Genomic DNA, 12,169 nt, shown 5'->3' with positions numbered 1-12,169 from the left:
GCGTCTGAGTCGGACTGGAGCTCTCTGCCCTTTACCAATTCAGCCACGGGCCCATCAAGACTCACTCTCATTTCATCAGTCCATAAAACCTTAGAAAAATCAGTCTTGAGATATTTCTTGGCCCAGTCTTGACGTTTCAGCTTGTGTGTCTTGTTCAGTGGTGGTCGTCTTTCAGCCTTTCTTACCTTGGCCATGTCTCTGAGTATTGCACACCTTGTGCTTTTGGGCACTCCAGTGATGTTGCAGCTCTGAAATATGGCCAAACTGGTGGCAAGTGGCATCTTGGCAGCTGCACGCTTGACTTTTCTCAGTTCATGGGCAGTTATTTTGCGCCTTGGTTTTTCCACACGCTTCTTGCGACCCTGTTGACTATTTTGAATGAAACGCTTGATTGTTCGATGATCACGCTTCAGAAGCTTTGCAATTTTAAGAGTGCTGCATCCCTCTGCAAGATATCTCACTATTTTTGACTTTTCTGAGCCTGTCAAGTCCTTCTTTTGACCCATTTTGCCAAAGGAAAGGAAGTTGCCTAATAATTATGCACACCTAATATAGGGTGTTGATGTCATTACACCACACCCCTTCTCATTACAGAGATGCACATAACCTAATATGCTTAATTGGTAGTAGGCTTTCGAGCCTATACAGCTTGGAGTAAGACAACATGCATAAAGAGGATGATGTGGTCAAAATACTCATTTGCCTAATAATTCTGCACGCAGTGTATAACTAACCCTCATGCCAAATTTCAGAAAGGCATTGTTGCCTCACAGAACAAAATAGGAAGATACCCATGAGTTCTTAATTTCACGTGGCAGTTTGGCGAGGAATCCTCTTGGATTTACGCTGCTTGCTGACGGTTTGCCAAGTGTCTCTGTCTTGTAATAATGCGAGGTCGGACACATTTTGCGCCGGGCACCAATCTGGAATGTACAGGTCTTGTATGTCTAGAGCATCGTATATTCTTGTTAAATCCGCATGGCTTCTAATCACTTGTTTACGTTGTGGCGTATTAATCAGAAGTCCAAATGGATGGAGCCAGCGGTAGGTTAACTTTTTCTGATGGAGTACATCCAAGAGTGGTTTAAGGGGTCTTCTTTTCTTCAGGGTCATGGGTGATAAGTCCTGAAATAGTGCAACTGTCGACCCCTCAAATCTCCACTGTTTTGTTCGTTTTTGCGGCCAGCATAATTTTCTCTTTCACTGCGAAATTGGACATGCGGCAGATGACGTCCCTGGGGGGATCTTGGGGTTTTGGAGGAGGCTGGAGGGCTCTATGGATTCTATCCATTTCAAAGAGGTCCGTTTGGCATTCTGGTAGTAAGCGAATGAATAACTGGACGACCTCATGCTGCAGAACTTCCTGCGGCACCGACTACGGTATGCCTTTCAGCCGTATGTTATTACGGCGGCCTCTATTGTTCTGATCCTCCACCAGGGAATACAAATAATTTATGTGGGCTTGTGCATGGTCCAGATTATGGGAGACTTGGCCACTGACCTCTGTGATGGCATTTTGTGCAGCCTCTATTTCGTCCACTCTGGAGCTAAGATGTCGCATGTCTTTTTTAATGTCAGACAGATCCTGCCGCAGCGGACCCAGTGCCTCTCGCAGCAGATCCTTCATGAACGCCCTTAAGAGGGGTAAGTGGTCCGCCGAATTTTGCTGTTCTAAGTCGCTATCTCCCTCACCTTCTGATTCGGTGTCTTTATCATTGGCGGGGAGCACGCCGGCGCCATCTTGGATTCGGATCTCATGTCGGTTCTTCTGACGAACCTATCCATATCGCTCCGATTTGCGGCGGCTTTTGTCTTTCCCGGCGTCTCCTTAGTCCTCTCCTTGCTGAACTTTCCCATTATGAGGCTTTGAAAATAGCTACAAATTGCTCAGGAGGACTCGGTCGGCGACAGAGCTCTTCACCTAGCCTGCATCCGGCTCGGCCGCTAGACTCCGCCCCCTTTTTCTGGATACTTTTTAAACCGGTCAATAAAGGTGCAAGGCGGGGGCGACATAAAACATTTTTGCCACAATTTGTGCCATAATTCTGGAGTATTTTTAGTCAATGAATCTCCAAACTCCCCTCCCCCCTTGGGGTTCTGATATATAACGAGACGTCTGAAACGGGTGCCCTTGAAATGCCTAAGGACAACCATATGAAGAATATCACATGAAAGAGGGTGAAGGGTTAAGTGTGACTCCTCATCTCACATGTTGAGGGTTATACAAGAATTCCTTGTTCTCCAGGGAAGACGCACAACACCCTCTTTATTCTCAGACCTCTCCTCGTCATCAATAGGGTTTAACAGGGACACAAAAAACACTGAGAAGACATTGTGATAGGAGTCGGATAGTAAAAAATGGACATAGAAATGCCCAAAATAAAAGAGCCGTGAAGCAGCCGTGCATCCCAGGGACATGCCATGCTCAATTCTCTATTTACCACATGTAATACATTTCCATGGTGCACAAGTAGCACAAACTACACTAATTCTACAGACTGGCATACAAGTGCCCCAACGTGTGCTTGTAAGGAGGCCAGGGGAACATAGAAGTGGTGCAGAGGTCCTGACATTTTTTAAATACGGATTGAGTGGGGCGTCCATGTTTTAAATCCACCCACTATCAGAACAGCAAGAGGTACGTAAAAAAAAAAAGAAGAACCATGGCAAGGTTTTTATTGGTCTGATATTTAGGCCTCATGCACACGACTGTATCCGCGGACATCCTTTTTTTTGTGGACCCTACAGTGGGTCTGTAGTCCGCATTTTTATTTTTTTTTGCTGAACAGACACACTGATGCAGACGGCACATAAATGACATCCACATGTTTCTGCAGACTCAGACATGAACACGTCCGTGTACAATCCGCCAAAAATGCGGATCAGACACGGATACAAAATACGATTGCATGCATGAGGCCTTAGGGTGTTTTTTTCATGCACTGCTTTAGAAGTAAAGGGAGGAGAAAAATATTATTCTGCACTGACTTTTTGGAAAAGTGGCGAACAGTGCCTAAATCGCCCAAAACAATGCAAAATTTTGCACAACAACCAAGTTTTTGATGCCAGTTTCCTGCCGTAAAGGGGACGATAATATCCCACTTTGTTTTTAATAACCATTCTTAGGCCTCTTTCACACTTGCGTTGTTGGGATCCGGCATGCACTTCCGTTGCCGGAGGTGCCTGCCGGATCCGGAAAAACGCAAGTGTACTGAAAGCATTTGAAGACGGAACCGTCTTCCAAATGCTTTCAGTGTTACTATGGCACCCAGGACGCTATTAAAGTCCTGGTTGCCATAGTAGGAGCGGGGGAGAGGTATACTTACAGTCCGTGCGGCTCCCGGGGCGCTCCAGAATGACGTCAGAGCGCCCCATGCGCATGGATGACGTGATCCATGTGATCACGTGATCCATGCGCTTGGGGCGCCCTGACGTCACTCTGGAGCGCCCGGGGAGCCGCACGGACGGTAAGTACACTGCTCCCCCGCTCCCCGCTACACTTACCATGGCTGTCAGGACTTTAGCGTCCCGGCAGCCATGGTAACCACTCTGAAAAAGCTAAATGTCGGATGCGGCAATGCGCCGAAACGACGTTTAGCTTAAGGCCGGATCCGGATCAATGCCTTCCAATGGGCATTAATTCCGGATCCGGCCTTGCGGCAAGTGTTCCGGATTTTTGGCCGGAGCAAAAAGCGCAGCATGCTGCGGTATTTTCTCCGGCCAACAAACGTTCCGTACCGGAACTGAAGACATCCTGATGCATCCTGAACGGATTTCACTCCATTCAGAATGCATTAGGATAATCCTGATCAGGATTCTTCCGGCATAGAGCCCCGACGACGGAACTCTATGCCGGAAGACAATAACGCAGGTGTGAAAGAGCCCTTAGTTTCCTCCAACATAACTGGTAATACAAGGGACTTCCACCAGACCCCCCAGACCTTCTTCAAAGTGCAGTACTTCCTGCTTAAAGGCACGTCCAAATGTCCTTTTAGACATGAATTACCTATCCTAAGGACAGGTCATCAATATCAGACTGATGGGCATCCTGAATGGAGCGGGAAGCAGAAGGCTCCGTCCACTGTGTGGAGGACGTGCTGGAGTACTTCATCAAAATCTAAAACGAGGAAAAACACCGTAAAGATTTTGCTGAAAAATCCGAAGTGAATCACTGTCGCTTTATAGATGGTCCCAAAACCCATGCCGCCTGGTTCTGGTCTGGTAACACCCAGGGCAGGCTCCACCAGCTCATTTCAGAAAGGCTAGCTTTTCTAATGGATCACCTACTTGAAGGTTACCTGCACACAGGATTACTCCTCCACCGCAGCCTATTGACTATAATGGCTGGGGCTCAGACGGACATAAAATGTTGCGTACAGCGATTTTTACGTGGCTGAATACAGGCATTTATGCCAGGGAGCAGCCAGATTCCCACCGGATCCCATTATAGTCTATGGGGTCTAGCAGGCACCCGGCACTATCCGGAGAACTATGCCGCGAGCGGACAAAAAAAGAAGTGAAAACCAACTTAACCAGTAGTTTTCCCCATTAAAAACAATGGAGATGATTTGCTAGAGCCTGTGTCGTGGTTCTTGGGCGCAGGCCCCCCCCCCCCCCCCCTCCCAAAAAAATAAAAATAAAAATTATATGAACACACTCTATGAATTTTTTGGCAGCAAATCCTGAGAAAAATCAGCAATATTTGCGCTATGTGCACCTAATGGGAACCTGTCATTAGGTGTAAGGCCTTATTCACATTTCCACGTCGGTTTCGCATAAATAGAAAAAAATATATATCAGTCTTTGGCCTTCTGCACACGACCATGCCATTTTTTGCGGTCCGCAAACCACGGATCCGCAAAAAAACGGAAGCTGCCCGTGTGCCTTCCACAATTTGCGGAACGGAACGGGCGGCCCATTGTAGAAATGCCTATTCTTGTCTGCAAAACGGACAAGAATAGGGCAGGCTATATTTTTTTGCGGGGCCACGGAATGGAGCCACGGATGCGGACAGCACACTGAGTGCTGTCCGCATCTTTTGCGGCCCCATTGAAGTGAATGGGTTCGCACCCGAGCCGCAAAAAATGCGGCTCGGATGCGGACCACAAAAACGGTCGTCTGCATGAGGCCTTTGGCTACTTTCATACCATCTGTCATGAACGGATCCGGTTGTATTATCTGTAACATAGCCAAGACGGATCCGTCATGAACACCATTGAAAGTCAACGGGGGACGGATCAGTTTTCTACGGTGTCAGATAAAACGGATCCGTCCCCTTGACTTACATTGCGAGTCAAGACGGATCCGTCTTGCTCCGCACCACATCGCATACAGAAAAACGCTGCTTGCACAGTTATTCTGTCTGCAATAGGGACGCAACCAAACGGAACGGAACGCATTCTGGTTCATTCAGTTCAGTTTTGTCCCCATTGACAATGAATGGGGACAAAACGGAAGTGGTTACCCTATGACGGGTCTCAATAGCGGAAAGGGAAAGCGCAAGTGTGAAAGTAGCCTTAGTTATATCTGTGAAGATGTCAGAAGAATCCGTGTTCAGTCCGTGTATCATCCATGTTCCATGGACACCGCCAGGCTGAAAATTTATTCCCAGATCATCTCCTATCAATGTTAGGACAGATGCCACAGAGCCATAGACTTCAGTGGGCACCAAAGTGGTGCACGTCTCCTTGGTTTTTTCACTAACCCACAATCAGTAAAAAAATATATATAATGATGTGTGAACAGACATTAAAATCAATGTATACCCGTGATGTATGCCGAAAACCCAGACAGCACATGTGAACGAGGCCTAACCAAGTGTTACTAGGTCATACAAGTACATGGTGCTGGCCTCTGTTCACACCAGTGATGTATGAAACTACTGCAGTGTAAAACCGCAAAGCACATGCAGAGCTGCCACAGCAGCCAATCAGATTCCAGCTCTCATTTTGCACAATGCTTTTGAAAAATGAGAGCAGAGACCTGACAGGTTGCTATAAACAACTCCACACTGCACAGTTACAGATCTGCACTCCCCCTGACCACGGCTGGAGACAGTGACGTCACCTAGTGACGCAGTACAAAGGAGCCGTCACCGGGTGTTATTATGATCAGCGCCCTCTCAGCTCGTCGGTGTGTAATTACCGGTCTTCGCTGGCGGTGATGACGCCATCCTCTCGCGGGATGAAGCAGGCAGAGGTCACGTGCTCCCGGTGCCCGGGAATCTTGGTGAGGAGCACAGGGCCGCGGGGAGACCGGGAGTGAATCTCAGCCGCCATCTCAAGTCATGTGACCTGAGCAGGACCGAAGCTGTTACACGACATGCAGAGCACCGTCACTGGGCTTCACCGTATTATCTAGTGTAGAAGCGCCTCCCCTCCGCTGTAATTACTGGAGTATGACTGACGAAGCCGTGCTCTGGTTTCAGATAGGAGAACGTGGAAGAATCCTTCATATTACAGCGCCAGCATGGCGGCTGACATTTTATACAATTACAGGCTGTGAAAAGAGATGTGCGTCAGACATTGCCTGCCCTTCCATAATAAATGTGCGGCATATCTAATTGTAGGCTCGGACTACACGGCGACATTTGTCACGTGACTTCTTGTCGGAGAAAAGCCGCGCAACATTTTTTATAATGGTAGTCAATGGTGTTGCGCTGCGACAAGTTGGATTTTTGTGCGACTGTCGCGTCACATGTTCAGTGTGACACCATTATTCATTTATATTTATTTTATGCACTTATATATATACGCTGACATATTCCACAGCCTTTACAGACAATAGCATCCAGCTGTCCCCAGTGGGGCTCCCAATCTAAGTTTCCTATCAGTATGTCTTTGGAGTGCGGGAGAACCCGGAGGAAACCGACACAATCACGGGGAGGACATACCGTACAGACTCCATGCAGATGTTGTCCTTGGTCGGATTCGCACCTAGGACCCCAGCGCTGCCCATTGATTATCATTACAAAAATGTTGCACTATGAATGTCGCATGACACATGTCGCAGTGTAGTTGTATCCTTTTTGTGGCACAACTTATTGCCGCGCAACACATGTCGCCGTGTAGCCTTACTATGCACTGCATAGGGTGAAATCTACGGCACATCCGCGGGTGAGAGATGCAGGGGCGGACCGGCCAGAGCCCTTACAGGGAAATTTCCTGGTGGGCCGATGCCCATGGTGCTGCCAAGCCCTCCTAATGGCCGCTAACAGTCTGTCCACTGCATGTGTTAGGCCGTATTTTTGGTCCGCATCCAATCCACATTTTTTTACGTATTGAATGCAGACCCATTCATTTCAATAGGTCTGCACGGCATCCGCAAAAAGGATAGAACATATCCTATTCTTGTCCGTTTTGTGGACAAGAATAGTCATTGTTAGAATGTGTCAGCAAAAAATCAGATGCAACACGGACGTCATACGGACAGCTTCCGTATTTTCTGCAGATCCGTCGTTTGCACGCTGCAAAAAACACAGTCATAGTTACCTAACTCCGTCCAGACTATTTAAGATAGGCAGGCGTGCTCACTCCGAGTGTCACAGATGCACGTCAGAGGGAGCTGATTTCTGCCACCTTGTCTGGGCATGTCCAGTTATACAGTCATTCTGGGGTGAGGTAATAAATCTGCTTTCAGATCTCTTAGATAACACAATCCCACTACATCCGAAAACTTGCATTTTTGGAATATTAGATGAAACTGCATATTCTCATCACACTAGGATATTTTTCAGAGAGACATTGTTTTTAGCGCGTAAGGCAATAGCCATGAGATGGATGGGTGATAGGGCACCTACTAGGGTTGAGCGATATACCGGTATCACGATATACCGCGGTATTAAAAAAACGGCGATATGGCGATATCGCCGTTTTGTAAATACCGCAGTATTTCGTGACGTCATAGGAGCGGTCATGTACGCTGACCGCTTCTAAATCTGCGGCCGCCCGCCCCAGCATGAACCAATACGGGACATTTGCAGAGTACTTCTACTCGTGCAAATGTCCCCGATACCTGCTGGCCGCTTGCGGCGGCGCTCTTAGCAGTTCGGCCGGCGTGGGGGAGGGAAGGAATTCTGTCACTCGCATTTCCTGCACCCGACCTCTGAGAGGACGCTGTGATCCGCGCAATTAACCCCTCAGGTGATCACAGCGTCTTCTCAGAGGTCGGGTGCCGGGAATGTGGGCAGTGCCCCCCTCCTCCCTCCCTCCCCAGTATTAATCATTGGAGGCCACAGGGTCGTCCCCCCATCATTGGTGGCAGTGGGCCCCCCCTCCTCTCTCCCTCCCCAGTATTAATCATTGGAGGCCACAGGGTCGTCGTCCTCCTCCTCCCCCCATCATTGGTGCCAGTTTGCAGTTCCGATCGGAGTCCCAGCAGTGTAATGCTGGGGCTCCGATCGGTTACCATGGTAGCCAGGACGCTACTGAAGCCCTGGCTGCCATGGTATGTTAGTGAGCAGCATTATACTCACGTGCGTCGTGGCCGCCGGTCGCTCCTTCTTCTGTCTGTGCGGCGCATTGCTAAGGCTTATAGCATTATAGCATTACACTGCTGGGACTCCGATCGGAACTGCAAACTGCCACCAATGATGGGGGGAGGAGGAGGACGACGACCCTGTGGCCTCCAATGATTAATACTGGGGAGGGAGAGAGGAGGGGGGGCCCACTGCCACCAATGATGGGGGGACGACCCTGTGGCCTCAATGATTAATACTGGGGAGGGAGGAGGGGGGCACTGCCCACATCCACCAATGATGGGGGGACGACCCTGTGGCCTCAATGATTAATACTGGGGAGGGAGGGAGGAGGGGGGCACTGCCCACATCCACCAATGATGGGGGGACGACCCTGTGGCCTCCAATGATTAATTCTGGGGAGGGAGGAGGGGGGGCCGACTGCCACCGATGATCGGGGGGAAGACCCTGTGGCCTCCAATGATTAATACTGGGGAGGGGGGGGGGGCCCACTGCCACCAATGATGGGAGGGGCACCCTGTGGCCACTGCCACCAATGATTAATACTGGGGGGGGGGTGCACTGCCCACTGCCACCAATGATGGGGGGGGGGAGACCCGGTGGCGACTGCCAGCAATGATTAATACTGGGGGGAAGGGGCACTGCCACCAATGATGGGGAGGGGGACCCTGTGGCCACTGCCACCAATGATTAATACTAGGGGGGGGGGGTTACCAGAGGGGGCTGATAAGAGGGAGAGGCTGGGGGGGGCTGATCAGAGGCTGGGGAACTGCCCGTCTGCCCCCATACAGTATAACGTCTCCTTGTGGCTGCCCCCCATACAGTATAACGTTTCCTTGTGGCTGCCCCCATACAGTATAACGTCTCCTTGTAGCTGCCCCCATACAGTGTAACGTCTCCTTGTGGCTGCCCCCATACAGTATAACGTCTCCTTGTGGCTGCCCCCATACAGTGTAACGTCTCCTTGTAGCTGCCCCCATACAGTGTAACGTCTCCTTGTGGCTGCCCCCATACAGTATAACGTCTCCTTGTAGCTGCCCCCATACAGTGTAACGTCTCCTTGTGGCTGCCCCCATACAGTATAACGTCTCCTTGTGGCTGCCCCCATACAGTGTAACGTCTCCTTGTGGCTGCCCCCATACAGTGTAACGTCTCCTTGTGGCTGCCCCCATACAGTGTAACGTCTCCTTGTGGCTGCCCCCATACAGTGTAACGTCTCCTTGTGGCTGCCCCCATACAGTGTAACGTCTCCTTGTGGCTGCCCGCATACAGTATAACGTCTCCTTGTGGCTGCCCCCATACAGTGTACATCTCCTTGTGGCTGCCCCCATACAGTATAACGTCTCCTTGTGGCTGCCCCCATACAGTGTAACGTCTCCTTGTGGCTGCCCCCATACAGTGTAACGTCTCCTTGTGGCTGCCCCCATACAGTGTAACGTCTCCTTGTGGCTGCCCCCATACAGTATAACGTCTCCTTGTGGCTGCCCCCATACAGTGTAACGTCTCCTTGTGGCTGCCCCCATACAGTGTAACGTCTCCTTGTGGCTGCCCGCATACAGTATAACGTCTCCTTGTGGCTGCCCCCATACAGTGTACATCTCCTTGTGGCTGCCCCCATACAGTATAACGTCTCCTTGTGGCTGCCCCATACAGTGTAACGTCTTCTTGTTGCCCCCCATACAGTGTAACGTCTCCTTGTGGCTACCCCATACAGTATAACGTCTCCTTGTGGCTGCCCCCATACAGTGTAACGTCTTCTTGTGGCCCCAAGTGTTTTTTTCTTCTAAATGGGCATTTATCGCGATATATATCGTTATCGCGATAAATTTCTTAATATCGTTATCGTGGGAATATTTTTGATATCGTCCAACCCTAGCACCTACCCTAACACAGTGGAAACAACTGGTTAACACTGTCATACCATATGAGAACATAGTGTATAAGAACAGAGGCTGCTCGTCCAAATTTCAAAAAGTGTGGGGGACATTGTGTGTGTCTTCTAGGACTGCTTATTCTGTTCGAGGGTTAACCGAAGCTTTAAACGCAGAACAAATTGGATAGATGTAAACCTTGAAAGGTGGGAAACAGTGGGTACAGGTGAAAGAAGCAGATTTCGTGAGGGGTGCAACCTCTAGAATGTTTTATTCAGTCATACAAATATCTCGTCTAGATAAGAAAACGCAAGCAAGTGGATACAGCACAGGTGTTTATTATGCAAAGTCATGTGACCTCTATGTAATTATCGGAAATTGCTGATGTACATTATGTCATAGATTGTGTACAATGATTGTCATCATAATTGGCTTTGTGTGTTCAATAAAGCGAATAAAAAAAACACAGTCATGTGAATGAGGTCTTAAAGGGGTTTTCCAAGACTTTTGTACAAATGACTTATCCTCTGGATAGGTGGGGGTCTGACACACGGGACCCCAGCCTATCAGCTGTTTGAGAAGGCACTGGCGCTCGCTGTATATCCATTGTATAGGTGTCGCAGCTCAGCCCCATTCACTTCTAGGGCAGTATTTTGTGCCATTTGCTTACATTGGCCCTGCAGACTTGTGTTACCTCACCTTCTGTGAATTTAAACCCGCATACAACATAGGAGCCACTTTTAGCTTTTTTTTCCAGGGCCACTTTCAGTTCCCTGGGTGTTTGCCACCGGTTTTATTCTAGAATTGTATTGGAAATTCTGCTGCAGAAAAACTGCGCCCCGTGTGGCCGTATCCTAAGGCCCCGTTCATACAGCGGACTTTGCAAAGGCAAAATCTGCTTCATATTCCATGCCAGAAACCACCATGGTTTTTCAATTTCAGTGCCACAGACCAGCTTGCAGTTTAGCTCCATTCAATGGAGCTAAACCTCGAACGGACACCCATTGCAGCGTCCTTCCGGACATCATGCCAAGAAAGGATCATTTCTTTCTCAGTACAGTCATGGCTTTGAACCACCAGCCACACAAACAGCAGGTTGGCCTCCCATTGAAAACAATGGGAGGCGGGTATGGTGCAGCTACCTCTGGCTTTTTATAGTATACAGTAGAAAAGAAGGATAAACAGAAGGGGGCACTACCAGAGAGGAAAATAGGATCATGCACACGAACGTATTTTATTTCCGTGTCCGTTCCGTTTTTTTGGGGGGTTTTTTGCGGACTGTATGCGGAACCATTAATTTCAATGGGTCCGCAAAAAAAAACGTAAGTTGCTCCGTGTGGACTCCGTTTTCGTATGTTCGCATGTCTGTTCCGCAAAAAAGTAGAACAGGTCCTATTATTGTCCGCATAACGGACTAGGATAGGAGCTGTTCCATTCCTCAAAATACAGAATGCACACAGACGTCATCTGTATTTTTGGTGGATCTGTGTTTTGCGGACCATACGTTCGTGTGCATGAGCTCTAAGGGTTTTATCATGGCAACCTCCTGGTTTTTACCTTTTAACCCCTGTACAGTGATCTGGACCTTGCTACTGGGGAACTACCAAGCTGCTACCTCCTGGAGTAGTCATCTACTGTGTAGTCACCTACCTGTGTAAGGCATCAGGCGGGGACCCGATGGGCCGGAGAGAGGGAGCCCCCTTCCACAACAAACCCCGTACATGTCGCATTCAGCGTTGACCACCGCATAGAAGGGGTTAATCCACCAATGCCGGTGTATACACCAGGGACTCGGCAGTCAGGAACAGCCGGGCCCCTGCCG

General features: G+C 49.2%; 1 protein-coding gene across 2 annotated transcripts in view; it reads right to left on the bottom strand.

Annotated features, from left to right (window-relative positions):
* WDFY1 (WD repeat and FYVE domain containing 1) overlaps nt 1-6,295 on the bottom strand; it is a 75,113-nt gene extending 68,818 nt beyond the window's left edge. For both annotated transcript variants that reach the window (XR_005778213.1, XM_040427992.1), the window contains exon 1: nt 6,145-6,295. Coding sequence is in view for 1 of the 2 variants with exons in the window: in XM_040427992.1 (XP_040283926.1) it covers nt 6,145-6,278 (134 nt within the window). In the remaining variant the exon portion in view is untranslated. The remainder of the gene's footprint in view (nt 1-6,144) is intronic.
* Nucleotides 6,296-12,169: the final 5,874 nt, after the last annotated feature.

Source organism: Bufo bufo, chromosome 4, assembly GCF_905171765.1.
Source record: "Bufo bufo chromosome 4, aBufBuf1.1, whole genome shotgun sequence".
NCBI lineage: Eukaryota > Metazoa > Chordata > Amphibia > Anura > Bufonidae > Bufo > Bufo bufo.
Note: the sequence above shows the minus strand (reverse complement) of the source record. Positions and strands in the feature narration are given on the sequence as shown.